Raw genomic sequence first — 18,224 nt, forward strand, 5'->3', positions numbered from 1 at the left:
CCTATGTACAGTGTATATAAGAATGTTCAGATGAAAGACAAGTCAATGTAATATGGTAAATATGGAGGAAAACCTTTTTTAACTTACATTTTTTAAGAACATTTTGCTGAAAGGCCAGTTTAGTATTTAGTAATGACAGAATTATATGTGAATAAAATGTGAAATAGCTTAAGATTACAACATTTATATTATTTTATAGTCCTCAATCAATTACATGGATACCATTGTATTTATATTCTGTTACAAAACAAAGGAGATGCACTTCTAATGGGATTCCAAATAAATATTAAGAACAGGTGTAAGCCAAAGTTGACCAGCATATTATGGAAGAAATGGTCACAGGAGGAAAATCATTATACAATGTCTCTAAAGTGGCTGCTCACAGTGGACACTGGTTTGTATAGTGGACTTAACATTAGTCTCTTTGATTGAGCCACATTCGATGTATTGTTTTTTGTATAATGTAATGTAAACAACACTGTGTGGCCAAACTTTGCAGACAGCTTCAGAGTTTGCCGAGGTTGTGTGAGGATTTGATGGCCACAACAAGAATATTAGTAAGATCTGGTACTGATTTAGATAATTAGTATAGGATCACAAATTCCTGTCTACATTCCAATAAAATGTGCATTTTAATGTTGCTGAATTCACTAATTATAGTGGCTGTCTACAAATATAGGGACATAGAATGTAGTTTCAATCTTTAATATACACATCTTGTTCACATCTACTTTTCTAAACATTGTGTTTGTTATTATATATGTTGGTGTGTACTGTCTGAAAATTATTTGTGTCTATATAACAAACATGACATTTCATATACTGCAGTGTACATTTAACAAAATAAAATCTGTATTTTGTATTGTGAATATAAATTATTGGCAACAACAAAGAGAAAGTACACATACAAACAAAAATGAAAAACATTTTACTTTTTATGAAAATTTTAAAAATCTCCAAGTCAAAAGTAAAAACCAGCTTACATTAAATTTTGGGAAAGCTATTGTTTCTTTTCTTTCAGTCTGTCTTGGACTTTCTTTGGCTCATCATACTGGATCAATCTGAGAATGTTCTTATTGTCCATCACTCCCTGAATGAACTCTCCCTCTGTTATTTTATCTATAAGGAGAAACGGATAAGAGTTTAAGAGCCATGGTCTTCTTAAATATGTCAGTGAGTCACTACATTTCTTATTTAAAATGTTAATTGTTCCCAATCCTTTCCCTGTTGTAGTGAATGTGTGTGGTGTTACAGATACACATACCATTTTCTTTTTTCCCAAAATAGTCCCAGATTTTTTCAGTTCTTTTTTCAGGTGAGTTTTCATCATCTGGGAGTTTTTTCTGGTCCTCCTTGGAGATCATGTTAAATATAGACTGGAAGATGAATGGATTAAACAAAACGTAACAGAATATTCAGAACTTTTGAACTGATAATTAGGATCATGGAAGCGTTACTTTCATTGTAATGTACATTCATTGTTTCCACAATGCATTTTTAATTATGTTAACAGAAACAACAATAATACATCACCTTGACAATTTCATGGATCTCATTTTTTGTGATGGTCCCGTTCTTGTCCACATCGTACAGTGCAAAAGCCCATTCAAGCTTCTGGATGCATTTCCCAGAAGAAGTGAGATGGAGTGCCACAATGTACTCCTTAAAATCAAGTGTGCCATCACTGTTGGAGTCAAAGCTTCGGAACACGTGCTGGGCGTAGGCCTTCGGGTCGGCGTTGGGAAAGAAGCTGGCGTAGATGCTCTCAAACTTCTCCCTGCTGATCTGACCACTAGGACATTCTCTCGTAAAGGTTTGGTACCAGGCATAAAGCTGCTCATCTGTGTACCTGGTGTTGGACTTCAGATCCTCCAGCACATCTTTGGAGAGAGCACCACTTTTACTGTTGCCCATAATGAATGGAGACCCAAGTGAACTAATCAGCTTCAGCCAACAATCCAGTACCGGGTATTTAAACCCAGTGTGTACGGATTCAGATTACAAAGGATGATCGCAGGGTTTTGGAGAGTATTTTGATTTGTTGGAGGGACACTATTGGATGCTTTCTTGGAAGCTATCTATATAAGGAGCTAGTCATTAAAAACAGGCTTAACTAACAGCAGGGTACCCCTTGATCCCATTAATAAAACTTGATTAAATTACCAGATGGTGTCAGATTTTTTATTGTAGACCACTGTTACAATACAAACCCATAATTCCAACTGTGCAGTTTAATGTCTTCTATGATTTATGAATTAGGAGGTTTATTACAATATCATTAATGCTGTATGCTGTAAATCACATATAACATGTTTTTAATTCTTGAGAATTTCACAATTAAATAAAGAATGAATTTACTGTCCATAGGTGTGAGTGTGTGAGTGAATGTGTGTGTGTGTGTGTGTCTGTGTTGCCCTGTGAAGGACTGGCGCCCTCTCCAGTGCGTATTCCCGCCTTGCGCCCAATGATTCCAGGTAGGCTCTGGACCCACAGCGACTCTGAATTGGATAAGCGGTTACAGATAATGAATGAATTAATTAATTTACTGTGGCACTACAGTTAGTGTTGCTGACTGAGATCTCCAGGATCTCAGGGTCCTGGATTCAGTCCTTACCTTGGGTCACAGTCTGTGAGGAATCTGGTGTATTCTCTGCATTTGTTTTCTTCCTGAGCTCTGGTTTCCTACAGTCCAGTTTGTGTAGAATCAGTCACATACAGACACCAAGCAGTTGGTACTGAAGTTTACTTGTAGTGGAAGAAAGGGCAGCAATAGATTTTTTAAATGCAACTTACTATAATAAATTATATATCTGTGCATTATAGACAAATTTAAGTAATTTCGTGCTTAATTGTTTACATACTAGTGGCAGCACGGTGGTGTCACACAGCTCCAGGGGCCTGGAAGTTGTGGGTTCGATTCCCGCTCCGGGTGACTGTCTGTGAGGAGTTGGTGTGTTCTCCCCGTGTCCGCGTGGGTTTCCTCCGGGTGCTCCGGTTTCCTCCCACAGTCCAAAAACACACGTTGGTAGGTGGATTGGCGACTCAAAAGTGTCCGTAGGTGTGAGTGAATGTGTGTGTGTGTGTGTTGCCCTGTGAAGGACTGGCGCCCCCTCCAGGATGTATTCCCACCTTGCGCCCAATGATTCCAGGTAGGCTCTGGACCCACCATGACCCTGAACTGGATAAACGGTTACAGATAATGAATGAATGTTTACATACTGCAGTTTCAAACTAAAGGCACCAGTCTGGTATATTATTGACAATATGCAGACCTAGCAATAAAAATCCAATAATAATTTAAAAACAAGGACACATCATAGATTAATGCTATCAGGGGACCTTGAGTTGAAGTTAAAAAAGTTCATGTTAAAAATAATAAATAAATAAATAGTATATATTTTTTCGCTGAAAGGAGAAAGAGAGGCAAAGTAGGAGACGATGTCCATTTTCCTCGGTTTGTTTATGGAATCGATTAAATGTGTTTGCTCATGGTCCCCCCGCCTTCGTGCCCCCACCTTCCACACACATCCCACATAATCAATAATGTCTCGCTGCAGACTGTAGGAAGGCGGAGTTGGAACTCCGCCCACGTCCAGCGGCGCTGTAAATAGAAACATCAGGATACTCCACATTACTCTTAAACGACGGTCCATTGGGTTGGATTCCGTCTCATGATATTCCTCTTCACCGCAGAGTTACAGCTGTGGAGCTGAAATGGAGAAGAGACCCAGCTCAACGGAGAGAGTGGGATACATCACTCGAGTGGAGAGCTTCAGCTCATGCCACAGACTCCACAGGTGAATCATTAACACACAACACATCTCACACACACATCCAGAGCAATGTAAGATTACGAATAGAAAATGACGAACATAAAATTACGCACTGGACTCCCCAGAACATAAGTCTGCTGTGGCCGAATACGTGGTCCGGGTTTTCGAAATGATCAATTATAGACTCGCTTAAGTACAAAAACTGTCCCGTGTGTTTCTTTCACTGGAAGCCAGACTGAAGATGTTTATATCGTTCAGAGTCCCGTTAAGCCACCTACATCTTCATAAGGCTTTGATAAGTCAGCACTCTGGTTTTCATTCGAATTGGTGAAGATCATGAATATGTAACAGCGCTCGTTTTGACAGCGGCGCCCGTGCTTCTGGAGATAACCGTTAGTGCCAGTGTTTCTCTGATCGTATTACAGTGAGATATGTTTCGTCATTAAGAGTGTATTTGACATTAAGCTGATTGTGTTTTGTTAAAACTGGGGAAATAAAAACTCTAACTCAGTTGGACACTCGGGTCACAACTTTGCATTTGTAGGAGACCAAAATATATGGTTATTTACTGTTATTGTTACCATTTTTCACAATACTTCAGCATTCTCTGGCAGTAAACACAGACTCTTAAGAATTAATTTATGTTCAGCGAATGTTTCCCAGTTATATTTATATAGGAATTTTTATAGGAAGTCTCGTCGTATCCCTCGCCGGGGTATTAGCTTTGCCGTTTTTAAAATAGTGTTTGTAAACCGGATTTCTCCCTCACAATATATATCTCTTGGTACCGGAGACCGGTAAGTAGGCGGATACAAGAGGGGGGTTGTGGTTAGAGAATAGGGTTAGGTTTAGAAATATACGGCCCTGGGTTAAGGCTTAGGTTGTACCTCCCACTTGGAAGTGCCTCTGTCATTCAAAGTCTCGACCTTGTGAAACGTCACGTCCGGGTCCAAAACGCTACGCTGTAGTGCCAACTGCATAATTTTGCCGTTGGATTTAGCAGCTTTTCGGACACATCTAGAGAATTAAAAAATAAATAAATAAGTATTACACGGGACTGGAGGCGCGATTGGACCCTGAAATGGCGAAATGTCACGTGTGGATGACTCGTGCACGGAATAGAAAACCTGTTGCTCTCTGTCGGCTCAGGCGCATTATGGGAATTGTAGTACACAGGGTTTGCTCTCACCACACGGAAATAAAGACCCAAAGATCAGTTTGTCACTGGTGGACTCATTTGTTCAATTTTTTGGGTAATGAGAAAATTAGGGACACCAGGTTTATACAGCTTCAGAATCATTGTGATGCTCCTTTACATGTAATAGGGACAGGCACGTGGACAGACAACTTTGGGGGCATGTGCTCAAGCCCAAAAAAAAGCACCCATCAAAAGAATTATTCATAGAATTAAGAAAAAAAAAGTATATATATATATATATATATATATATATATATATTTAACATATATAATATGTTACACGTGTACTTAAATAACTCTAATTACACAAAGATTTGTCCAGGGTGGGAGCTTGTACTCACCGAGGATCAGTTCCTGGCAGAATTCACACAAGAACTCAAATAAATGCCCGTTAGATATCAAAAAACTTTTTGGGGGATTTGATGACAGAGAGGATAATTTTTATTTTTAAATATAGATGAATGAAGAAAAATAATGGGCTCCAGCAGAAAGGATCCTTTTCTCATCCAGGGCAAAAGGGCAAGTGCTTGAGCACCACTAGAGGTCTATCTGTGCACGTGCCTGAATAGAATAGAGCCTCTGTTATTGCTACTCTGGGCTCAACACTGCAGTCCCTGTCTCAGTGAATTGTCCCGGTTCCCAAAGTTTACAGTATTAAAATTCCAATTATTGGAACTTCTTAGAATGAGATGCTGAAATAATGTGGTTGTTTAATTTAATGTTTTCTATAATAATATTTAAATGTATTACAAACATATTTTGGTATACGTGAGTAGTGGGTGGGCAGGCCCTGAGTCACCACATGTCCTTATAGTGTGGTTTTTAGTTGGGTTATATTTCCTCTTGGACAGATGGACAGGCCATCTTATGTGTAATTCAGAAAGCATGAGAGTTAACTGAAGTGAAAAAAGATTTGCAATTATTTTTTGAGTTTTAATTTTTCAGTCATCCAAATCTTCAATTATAAACAGGAAAAAATATATATATTTATTTTCCATAATTTGAACTCTATATAAAAATGAATATTCTGTTCATTTACTTTACATGTTAATTAATGATTAATAAATAAATTACTACATTAATGAACAAGTGATACAGGGACCTAATAAGATTCACATAGTTTTCAAAAAACAAAAGAAAGCTGTTTATCCATTTTCACAAATTTGGATAAAATGAGGACTAAAATAAAAGTCTGCCAAAACACTAAAACTGTTATAATACCGGTGGTATTGATCATAACATAGCACTGCACTTTCTTGCATATCGTTTATGCACCAAGCTTAGCAATGTGAATACTGACATTCTTTAGTGTTTTTATTTAATAGTTTGGTAAAAAAAAAAAAAAAAAAAAAAAAAAAAAAAAAACACATTGTTTTTATGTATTTGAACTGCATCATATTTATTTGTGTATTAATATAATGTCACGGCTGCACAGGGAGGACAAGGAGACGGACGTAAATGCAAGGAATTTTATTTACAAAAGACAGAATCAAAATAAACACGGGTAATAAATACAGACTGAAGAAAGACAAAACTAACTAAACACAGTTAAACAAGGACGGACAGGGAAGAGCCATGAACCGGGGTAGACACATGTAAAAACAGAAAGACCGTGAGACACACATCTATGCACACAACACCAGACAAAGGAGCACTCAAACCACAGGGGTATATCAGGACAAGACAAACAAGGAATACCTGGAGACAATAATGAGACAGTGGCAGGACTAAGGCGGGACTAGGGTGGAGACAGGAACAAAACAATAACAGAGAGCCATGTGCTAAGTGAGCACATGGTGGAGCAACAAACAGGACAGGGCCAGGACGTGATATATAAAATATGCCCATGTATTCTGATTCTTTGTTATTTTAAATAAAATATAGTAATATTTATTGGGATTTGTATTTTTTTAAGCAAAACTTTAAGTGATGAGGACAATAAGAGGATTTTTGGGAAGTGCAACAACCCCAATGGCCATGGACACAACTACAAAGGTGAACCCGTTAGATTCTTCTCAGTTCTTGAACATCTGTCATCATGTAATCACACGTAAATAAGTCATGTTGTTTGTATTTTCAGTTGAGGTGACAGTACGAGGAAAGGTATGTACAAATCTACTTGACATCTCAAAGCAGGAGTGTCACAGAAATGTAAACATTTTAGTGAAAATACTATGTGTATTACTGCAGGGCCTAGTGTTTAGTACCCAGGGAAGTGAGATGTTTATAATTGTAGCTGTATGGAATGCACAGCTGTGATTTCTGTCTCTACAGATTGACAGCAACACAGGGATGGTGATGAACCTATCAGATCTCAAACAGTATATAGAGGTAAAGGCTTTCTCTGGCATATATCTTTGATACTATGTTTATATTTGTGATCAAAGATATAAGACATGTCTTTTTATGGCAAGAATGCAATTAATAATGTTTTTATGATGACATTCAGGAGGCTATCATGAAACCACTTGACCACAAAAACCTGGACCTGGATGTGCCATACTTTGCAGATGTTGTAAGGTATGATTAATATCCAAACATCCTGTTAGTTCTGTCCTAGCCATTCGCTGTCCTCCAGTTTGTTTTAAAAGCAACAATATAACGACCCTTTTCTTAACAGTACCTTTGTTTTGCAGCACGACTGAAAACCTGGCTGTGTTTATTTGGGACAGCATGGTCAAGCTCCTTCCACCCAATATGCTCTATGAAATCAAGGTGCATGAGACGGATAAGAACATAGTAATTTACAGAGGGGAGTAGACCGCCAGCGTGTTTGCCAGACCCCTACCTACAGGCTACCGATTGCAGGTCATGAGGGGCAAGCTGTAAATCTCAATCCTTATAGAGTTGATTAGATTTGCTTGAGAGAAGCACCTGCTGTGGCCTGCTCTCCCCATGCTCAGAACTACTGGATTAGAGTAAGGCACAGAGAACTTGGCTCAGCCATCGACCATGTGAGACTGATCCTATTAAACACGGAGCTTACAGCTACACAAAAATCTTTTTCAAATTAATTAACAGTCTGTCACCTACTTTCTACCAGTAACATGTGTCAGAAAACCTGTCATCTTTAGTAAAAAGGAAGAGCATTCTTGAGCATTCATGTTATAATGATTTTCTAAGAGAAAATAAGTGAACACATCCTGTCTACACTCAGTACAGTAGAGGTAAATTATTGGTCACTAAAGGTACATACATAATGTATCAGGCTAGGATTCAGTTCTCATCTTTAATACCAGTGAGAGTCCTTGAGCAAGAATCTTAAAGTCTTTACTTTGGATAACAGCATCTGCCAAATCCCTGAAATGTGAACATATTAAAATATTTTACCACACAGACAGAACATACAATTTAACAACACCTCAAACACAACAGATAGTTTATTTGCTGAGTTTAACATCTTGAAAAAAACCCCCATAAAATATAAAACGTGCAATAACTTTTGCACAAACCACATTTTATTAAAAACAAACACAATGTATTGTAAATAACAGTAAATTAAAATATTAAAATATGGACATCTGTGCTCACTTTAGAGGATGGATACTTTATTTCACTTTGAAAATCAACAAGACCAAATGATAAAAATGCTGTGTTAAAGCTTATGGACCACTTAGGATTTTCTATAGTTCAGTAAAAGAAATGAGTAAAAGTAATGATAAAACATAATCAGATTTTCAGTTTCAAGTCCTAAGATTGCCCCCTCCAGGGTGTATTCCCGCTTTGCACCCAATGATTCCAGGTAGGCTCTGGACCCACCGCAACCCTGAACTGGATAAGCGCTTACAGATAATGAATGAATGAAAAAAGTCCTAAGATTTCAGGAAGTCCTGAAGAGAACTTATTTAAACAAATTTAAGAAAAATATTATATATATCTTAAACAGCCTCCCAACTTTTGTTGGCTGACCACTCCTGGGGAGTTCAACAATGGTCTTGATTTTCCTCTATTTGTATACAATCTAACTGTGGATTGGCCCAAATTCTTTAGAGGTGGTTTTGTAACCTTTGTCAGCCTACTAAGCATTAATATATATATATATTTTCCCCGAGGCCTTAACATTTCCTTAGTTGGGAGTTAGGGCTTCTGACGAAATGAATTTCTAAGAGGAATAAGGAAATCTAATGATGATTTAGATTCTAACGATGGACAATTCTTAGTGCAGTGGGCAAAAACAGTAAATGTATGTAATAGTGAACTTGACATAACTGTTAGATTACTAGCTAATAGTTAAGTCTTAACAGTTTATTATTGAACTAAAGAGAATGGCAAAGTGTGTTCAGTTTTGTATTTCCACAGTAGGGGGCGTTGTCAGACTTTTGTTTTTGGAGTCCAGCAACAGAATCATTGATTTCACATGTATACATATGGATGTATCAATAAAACTCAATAAAACTAACAAATCTGTCCTTGTTTCAGTTTATTGCATTTTTGACATTATTTTTATTGAAGTAATGGAACTGATGGCCTGAATGGCACTGAAGATGAAACTCACTGTCAACAAGCTCTGCTTGATTTACAGCCGTATGTGGTTTGCTCTGGAATTTTGAGGAAATTCTTGAGGGAACATGTATCACATTCACAAGAAATAACAAATTTACTGTAATTTATGAAGCTAATGTTCTTAGAGGTTAAGTGGCTTGGAAATAAATCTAAATATCGCCCAAAATACGTCTTAAAATATCCGAAGCCTGCCAGGTTATAAAGTCTTGATATATTTAATGCTAGGTCCTTACTCATCTGATATTTGCCATCTTGAATAGTAATGTGTCCTTATTTTTTTTTTTTTAACTATTTGCATTCAGCCACTAGAACATTAGTACTGTTATATTTATATTCTAAAATTATTTCTAGATCTAAATCACATATCCAACTCATTCCCAAGTTAGTGGACGTAACCCCATCACTCTCAAGCAGGGGTAATGAATAAAAAATATTCATTTAGGTTCTCAATTTCTCAAGCCAAGGTCCGAAACATAATGTATAACTTGCATTATGATATTTGCCATATCATATATATTAAAATACCCTTGTAGTTAAAGCCATATTTTATGTAGGTAACAACTGAATGTCAAATCCCCACTTACATTTCAACATATTTCAACAAGGTTTATAAATAATTATAACAAATACTCTAAATAAAATGTCCTTTTCTCATTTCAAGCAAAATCTACAAATAAAACAATGATTTTGAAAAGTAAATGCATAATGTCCCTAATGACTTGTCTTGTAGTTGCAGTTGACTTTACTGCTTATATATATATATATATATATGTAATATGCATCTAGCAAACAAACTAGTGCGCACAAACAAGAAGCAGATAACCAGATGTGGTGCAAATTATTACTATCTGTTACAAATTATTAGGCTGACTGCACCTTGTGTTTTCAATGTTTATGTAACAACAAGTATATGTCCATGCAGCTAGCAAAGCCATTTAACATGGTGGAATATGACGAGAAAATGTGTAAATGAATGTGTTGGATCAGCCTACAACTGTGTGGTGCACAGGGACAAAGAAATAAAACCTGGGAGTTACAAAGTTAGTGGCATTCAAAATTGAATATGTTAACACATTATTAACAAAATATTTTTAACATGTGCACATTTATTTTTTGTTTAATATGAGACAGGATACTATTTAGAGGGCTTAAATCTGAACTAATCTTACCAAAAAATGTTTGACCTATTTTTTCTTTTTTTCTCCTGAAAATGTGTGTTTACATGCATGTCACTAGTGCAGATGAAATGCATCAGAGCAGTTAGCTGTATTGTGTGTGCACAAATAGCCAGCACACTGGCACTGTTTGAGAGATGTACATGCAGGTTATCATTTAATGTGGCTGTCCAAACAAAGCGCCATTCACTAGGCTATGGCTGGCTTCCAGGCAGCAATCTCTGTCTGATGAGCTGCACTACCTTGAAGGCCATGCACAATAAAGCTCCTATCAGCCCCTAACTGCTAGTTTGGCAGATCCTCTGGCTTGGCTTATTGTTTTGAGTGTTTGATTTATATGGTTGAGTGATTAGAGAGAGAAAAAGTCATAAAATCCTGTCGTGGAAGTTACCCAGTAGCTATTTACCTGGCACAGACTTGAGAAACTTATCATAAAACATGAAAGAGAACATTACAGTCTGATCCTGAAGCCATTTTACTACTACAAAGTAGCAAACAACATGTAAAAAAAATATTATTTAGGGGGGGAAATTCCCATAATGTATAATGCTGTTATTACAGTTGCAACAGTTTATGTAAAAGAATAACACTCTAATAATAATTTAAAACCAAAAAGACAAATTTGCAGTATGTACACTTACAAATACAGTGAAGTGGCAGTGGTTGTGATAGTAATATAGAATATACTGTATAAAGCAGTTCAAATTATTGCACACATAAGAAATAATTACGTTATAATTTTTATTATTATTGCACACTAACATTGTAATTTTGTATTGAGTATTGCACAGATGAACCATAGTGTTACACACTGAGGGAGGAGTTATATAGATTGATGGCCACAGGTAGGAATGACCTCCTGTGGCACATTTCGGTGGAATGAGTCTTGGACTGAATATACTCCTATGTTCCATCATTGTGTAGTAGAGTGGGTGGGAGCCATTGTCCATAATGGCCTGCAGCTTAGACAGCATCCTTCTCTCCGACTGGCCTTACGGACCTGTTTGAGTCTGTTGGCATCTACCACACTCAGACTGCTGCCCCAGCATACAGAGAGGACCCCACCACAGACTCATAGAAGATCCTGAGCATAGTTCGGCAGATACTGAAGGCCCTCAGATGCCTCAATAAGATAGAGAGGACTTTGGTCCTTCCTGTAGAGGGCATCAGTGTTCTTAGTCCAGTCCAATTTATTGTCAATTTAAGTTAAGGAACATAATTGCACAACATTCTAATATTAAATACTGTACACACATCTCATTTCAATTCCATTTTTTTAAACAGTTATATCATAAATGCTTATGTTTAACATTTCTCTTTCTGAAGAAAAGTATATGATGCTTCTTCAGCTAATACAAAATAATTCTAAAACCACTATTGTAACATAAAAGTTATACTTCTGCTCTATGTAACTTCAGTGAACAATGGCGTACCCGTACAGTACTCTTTTTCTCCCTGACACTGTAGCACCTGAATAAAGTACTTTATGCTATATAGGCCAAGTTTAAAATAGGTTTAATACAAAATCTCCTATACATTCAGGCCATTAAGTGTCAGTATAATGGCTTTTTCTTAACATTTCTATTTCTTAACCAACAGAGAAAACGACTGATGGCTCCCTTAACGTTGGCTTAAGAAAGAAGCCAAATTTGGATTTCACCTAGACCAGTGATTCTCAAACTTTTTCTATCATTCCCCATCTGAGACGAACGGTGATATCCGCACCTCACCTGTACCATATCGCCCCCCCAAAAATGGTAATAAAATGCACATGTAAGTTTACAATTCTCTAATTTATTCAAGTAACATCAACTCCTATCTCTAAATCAGTAGCTTAACATTATAACACCCGATACAACATTAACATCAATTTTCCAAAATACAGAAAATTGGCTCGCAAATTAAATTGAGTTTCTCACTTTTCAGTCTGTGCAAAAATGAGCAAGGGCATAGGAGTGAGTTTGTTATAGTTGATGGACATATTTGCTGAGTCAAAGCCCACCCCATACCTAAAATATTAGATATAAGCTGATGCCTATGTAGATAAGGCAGTAAAATATTGCAATTATAATGATGTGGAACAGCATTTGATTAACATTAATGTTAGAGATGTTGTGTCCGGACAACACAGTATGTAGGGTGACCAGATCTGAGATGGTGAAAATGAGGACAGGTCTCCGTGTGTCTACCAATCACGTGCAGACTGACCAATTAAATGTTTACAGAGAAGGTTATCGATCAATCATGGTAGCTCTACAGTCAGATCGTGCAATCCAAAGATTTTAGGCCACTTCACGACTCCCCCTTCTCACTCAAGCGAACCCAACTGAGTAGGGGAGGGCGGGACTAGTTTGTGAACGAAACGCTTATCGAAATTCTATGTAAGCGCTAGAAAAACAAAATCCTGGACATTTGTGAAATTCCCCCCGAACATTTTTTTTAAGTCTAAAAAAGAGGACATGTGCGGGTAAAAGAGGACGTCTGGTCACCCTAACACTATGGGACTTAACATACTACACGTCAGAAAGCACTGCTAATGGTGGTATATATGTATTTTCATACTATTCAGTGCAGAAGTGTGCGGTTTGGGACAAGGACAGAGACTACCATTAACTTGCATGTTTACAATGCTTTCTCACAACCTGAACACAGCTAATATTGACGTTAACTAACTCTCAGATCCTCCTGTGTTTCCCTAACAGTTACATACAAGTCGCTTCATAACTGTAATTAACCATCATTATCTGTTGTGTTCTCGTTACTGACCTCAAGCCCAGAGCTGATAAAAACTAACTTTATGAACCAGACTCTGACAGTGAACTGGAGGCCAGTGAAGCTGATGATTGGAACAGCTTTATATTTGAAAAGGCGCCTTAACAAAGGCTTAAAGAAGACCCACCTTCTCAGACTCTCTGCCAAAACACACTAATCTTGGTGGCACATTTTCAAAATAAATGTTTGCGAATAAAAGCATATTTTGGTTCCAAGCAAGCACAATTTTTCTGGTCGCCTATCTAATGAATCCATTGCGGGTGGGTGCTTTTTACTGAGTAAGCTTTATTGGCAAAACACAAAAGCATTAATAAAGACAGGCTCATTAATAAAGAAATGCTCATTTCTTCAGATTCTTTGCACCCCACCTGCAATACTTACACGCCCTACTAGTGAGGCATGCCCGACACTTTGATAAACGCTGACCTAGACACAGTTGTTAATGATTAATCCTGCTAATCAGAAATGTAAATGACTGGCCAGAATGGCTATCATCTGCTCAAGTCTGACCCAAGTTTGAGCTCCAGCCAAACTTTGTTAGTGATCCTCAAGGATACCTTGTCATCTCCACAGTGGAGGACTTTATTACTGAAGGCTGGAGCAGGGGATGATATGTACAGATGAAACAGCTGTAGTGAATGATCCCAGATTCTGTCAAAAGGCTCTCGTCTGAGATCTGTAATTTAGATTGATTTAGCAGCATGTGGGATCAAAGATATTTACAGTATAACAGTTGCTTTTGGTTGACCCTTTAGACATACAATTGGACAAAAAAGGAATTCTCCCACCTGAGCTACAGTGGCACAAGACCAGAATGGAACATTACGTTGTATTTTTACCTAAAAAACATTTACAATTTTAGAATCATTGTGATGCTCCACTGACCTGTAAATATGATCATGTGATGCTTCTTGATAGGCTGGAAAATCTGGTAGAAATAAAAGGATCTGCCCTCTCTAGGTTCAGATCCTATTTATCTAACTGTTATCAATTTGTTTATCTGAATAATAAATCCTCTAATCATACTTTAGTTAAATATGGTGTTCCACAAGGGTCTGTGGTTGGCCCTGTATTATTCACACTCTACATGCTGCCACTGGGTAGACTAATCCGTAAGCATGGTATTCAATTCCACTGTTACGCTGATGACACAATTGTATATATCAGCCAAACCTAATGATGCTGCTTTTTTACGTAAAATAACAGAATGTCTAACTGAAATTAAATACTGGATGAGGCAAAAGTTTCTCATGTTAAATTCTGATAAAACTGAGGTCTTGTTACTAGTTGCAGATACTCAGATATATTCACTCAGAAATGCTGCTATTAATCTTGATAATTCAACAGTAAAACACAGTACCATCAATAAAAAGTTAGGGGTAGCTTTTGAATCGACTCTCACATTTGATTCCCACATATCTAATACAGTCAAAACCGCCTTCTTCCACTTACGCAATATTGTCAAAATTCTGCATACTTTATCCTTAAAAGATGCAGAGAAACTAGTGCATGCTTTTATAACTTCACGTCTAGACTACTGCAATGTGCTCCTGGCAGGGAGCTCATGCAAAGCGTTACACAAGCTTCAGTTAGTTCAAAATGCAGCAGCCTGGGTGCTCACTAGAGCTTAAAAATTCGACCATATCACCCCAGTTCTCTCGTCCCTACACTGGCTACCCGTAAAATTTCACACTGACTATAAAATACTCCTCTTAGCTTATAAATCTCTAAATGGTTTAGGCCCGCATTATCTTACTGAACTTCTCATACCTTATCGCCCGTCGTGTACACTTCGTTCACAGGATGCCCATCTACTCTTAGTTCCTCGCATTATGAAAAACACTGCAGGAGGAAGAGCCTTTTCCCACAAAGCTTCTCAACTCTGGAATAGCCTCCGGTTAATGTTCGGGGCTCAGACACACTCTCAATCTTTAAATCTAGATTAAAAACCTACCTTTTCAAACAAGCTTTTGGTTAATCACTCACTTTCAGGTCATTCCTTCTCTATTGGTGTTCGAGCTGGTTTTCATATTATCACTGCTCTGTATTAACCCTGTCATACTACCATAGCTACAGCTTTTTTAGTTAGCTTTCTGGTAACTGCCAACATGCTGTCAACAAGCTTTTTTTTTTTTTTCTTCACAGGACAATGTTGCCTGTTCTTTACCATGAACCTACTAAGCTCTTTATTTTTATTTTTTCCATTTGTCTGGTTTTCTTTCTCCTGTCTCTCTCATGCTTTGAGATGTCCTGCTGCTCTCCAGGTGTTGCCCTGATCCAGCCCGTGTGTCCTGTACAACATCCTGGCCTTGTCTCATCTACACTATCATGATTGGCCGTGCTGTTTTATCTCAAATTAACACTGCACCTACTTTTAACTCACACAGAATCACTGATCGCCTCTTCTTTCCTCAGACTCATATCACTAATATTCTACATTCACATTGCTATAACCCATTCATCTGTCATCAGTTCACTTTCACTTCTGTTCTGCTCTCTGTTGTGTCTCCGGTGTCAACCAGAGGATGATGGGTTCCCCGTGAGTCTTGGTTCCTTCCAAGGTTTCTTCCTCGTGTGCTGAGGGAGTTTTTCCTTGCCACTGTTGCCCCTGGCTTGCTCATAGGAGGCTTGGACCCGGATCTCTGTAAAGTTGTTTTGTGAAGAATTTTTTGTTGTGAAAATCGCTATATAAATAAAATATGATTGATTGATTGACCTGTAAATGAAAGAAAAGACCATCTGTACTGTTGCTGCTTCAAGTTCAGCACTACAGTAACTGCACTATGTATCTTTTGGAGGAGGGTAGTTAACCACAGTGCTGGTAAATTTGAATTACACGCCGGAGGAGCGCAGGAGAAATTTATTTTACTTAATCATTCTTTTAATGTTAGAATTCAGAAATTATACATATTATATATATATATATATATATATATATATATATATATATATATATATATATATATATATATATATATATATACATACACACACACACACACACACACACACACACACATTGGCACTGATGAACCAAATACTGTGTACAAAACCTAGTACTAGGCTGCCCCATGTAAGGATACACTTTATGGAGCTTAAACTGGTTCATTTCCAAAAATATATATATATATCATGTGAATCAGTGAAGACTTCTGATTAGACCTCTGTTGTGTTTTTGTTTCAGAGCACATGAAGTCATACGTTCCATCCTTATAGTCATGTCACCAGCACTTCAGCCTTTGTTCTTCTTATGAACAGGTCAATATCTTCACTGGCATCTTGCCATGTTTAAGATAAATATAATTTCATGCTTGATTAACACTTCCCTGCAGCCACTGTGTCAGATCTCATAAGCTGAGGAGGATTTGCACAGGCAGGGGATGAATAGGGCAAAACGCCCTCAGCAACTTCAGGATTAATCACAACTCACATAAAAAAAATGCTCAATGGCAATCATGGGCTGAAAGGGTATAAGACCCCCCAACATTGGGCTGTGGTGCAGAGAAACACTTTTTCTTTGAGTTGAGTTGTGAGTGGTGTGTTTGTGATTAAGAACTGATCATCTTATATAAGGACCTGATCTCACTTATGCTCTTGTGCTTGAATAGTTAGTCGAGTAGTGCTTGAACTGCTCAAATAGTGTAAAGACTTCCAGAAGTGTGGAGGTTGTTAATGCAATGAATGAAGGCTACTCTCATTATTCTTTCATTCATTTTGCACTAGGTTCCTAGCCTCTACAGGGCACCAGTCAATCACACGGTGTCACACTTGTGGAAAATATCACAGCGACTCAACCCACCAACAAGTGTCCTTGGAATGTGTGTGCGCGTGTGGTCACTAAGTGTAGATGGCTTTTTGGAATTTATCTTCTTATTAAATGTGATGCTTGGTTAAATTATAAAAAATTACAATAAATGTAAACACAAATACAGTAAAATAAAAATTATTCTTTTGTTCATGTGTTGTGAGCATGTGTGAAGAACAAAGTATGTTTCCAGATCATGTGGATTTGTTAAATCAACAGCACATTTCATTTATGCACAGTGAACTTAATGAAGTATTTAACAACCAAGTATTGGATGATAACCTCAAATAATACTGGACTGCCACGAGGAGAGATTTGGAGACACTTTCACACACAGGATAGCATTACTTACTGTAATAATGTTATATGTTTTTATTTCAACACTGATTTAGAGTGTGTGTGTTTTTAATTTGCTTTTTGTTTTTTCTTTGAGCCAATAAACATTACTGCTCAGAAAAATCACATATTTTCATTTTAAATCTTATTTTCTCAAGTGCCTAATAATCAAGCAGACGGATTATACATAGTTAGCCACAGCAACATCCTTGGCCATTGCATTCCTTTTAAAACAACTCACTTTTTGATCTTAATGTATCAGAGTTTGTGTAATTAACCTATTTTAACATGACTAACGTTATGTTGGGGACCCATTCTGTGAAGTAAAAACTGATGCATTTGGGAACTACGAATCAGTTTGATACTTTCTCTCAAGTGCATTTAGATTTACAGAAGAAAATTGGAAGTAATCACTTTTATAAGTATTTGTTTGATAATGTTTGGTGGTAAAATGATTTACTGCTCCCTTTTAAGTTAAAGAAAACAGGGCTGTGCAGCAGGTACAGGGTTAACCCAGAGGACTCAGGGTGGCCCTCTTGCTGGTGCACATCTGACAGTGGGTGGAGAGGTGGAGTAAAGTGTCAGAGTGAGTTTAGATGTTTTCTTTTGGTGCTGGAGTTCCCTCCCCCTGAGAGAGAATGTGTGTATCTGTATGTGCGTGT

The 18,224-nt window shown here is 37.5% G+C and overlaps 2 protein-coding genes across 2 annotated transcripts; one reads left to right on the forward strand and one right to left on the reverse strand.

Moving 5' to 3' along the window:
- Position 1: 1 nt before the first annotated feature.
- On the reverse strand, positions 2-3,001 carry rcvrnb (recoverin b). The gene is made up of 5 exons (XM_066664759.1): positions 2,862-3,001; positions 2,615-2,745; positions 1,534-2,498; positions 1,265-1,376; positions 2-1,119 (listed from the first exon to the last, which is right to left on the reverse strand). Exons 3-5 carry the CDS (start codon positions 1,912-1,914, stop codon positions 1,001-1,003), a joined length of 612 nt encoding a protein of 203 aa, XP_066520856.1. The 5' UTR covers positions 1,915-2,498; positions 2,615-2,745; positions 2,862-3,001; the 3' UTR covers positions 2-1,000.
- A 561-nt stretch (positions 3,002-3,562) lies between these two features.
- On the forward strand, positions 3,563-9,338 carry pts (6-pyruvoyltetrahydropterin synthase). Its single transcript, XM_066664760.1, has 6 exons — positions 3,563-3,797; positions 6,887-6,966; positions 7,052-7,074; positions 7,246-7,302; positions 7,421-7,491; positions 7,608-9,338. Exons 1-6 carry the CDS (start codon positions 3,715-3,717, stop codon positions 7,729-7,731), a joined length of 438 nt encoding a protein of 145 aa, XP_066520857.1. The 5' UTR covers positions 3,563-3,714; the 3' UTR covers positions 7,732-9,338.
- Positions 9,339-18,224: the final 8,886 nt, after the last annotated feature.

This window comes from Hoplias malabaricus, chromosome 3, assembly GCF_029633855.1.
Source record: "Hoplias malabaricus isolate fHopMal1 chromosome 3, fHopMal1.hap1, whole genome shotgun sequence".
NCBI lineage: Eukaryota > Metazoa > Chordata > Actinopteri > Characiformes > Erythrinidae > Hoplias > Hoplias malabaricus.

Coding starts and splice junctions, on each gene's coding strand:
- rcvrnb (XM_066664759.1), bottom strand. CDS start 1,914: ATGGGCAACAGTAAAAGTGGTGCTCTCTCCAAAGATGTGCTGGAGGAT. Junction 1,377..1,533: donor AGATCCATGAAATTGTCAAG/GTGATGTATTAT, acceptor TTCATCTTCCAG/TCTATATTTAACATGATCTC. Junction 1,120..1,264: donor TTTTGGGAAAAAAGAAAATG/GTATGTGTATCT, acceptor TTCTCCTTATAG/ATAAAATAACAGAGGGAGAG.
- pts (XM_066664760.1), top strand. CDS start 3,715: ATGGAGAAGAGACCCAGCTCAACGGAGAGAGTGGGATACATCACTCGA. Junction 3,798..6,886: donor TCATGCCACAGACTCCACAG/GTGAATCATTAA, acceptor TATTTTTTTAAG/CAAAACTTTAAGTGATGAGG. Junction 7,075..7,245: donor AGGTGACAGTACGAGGAAAG/GTATGTACAAAT, acceptor CTGTCTCTACAG/ATTGACAGCAACACAGGGAT.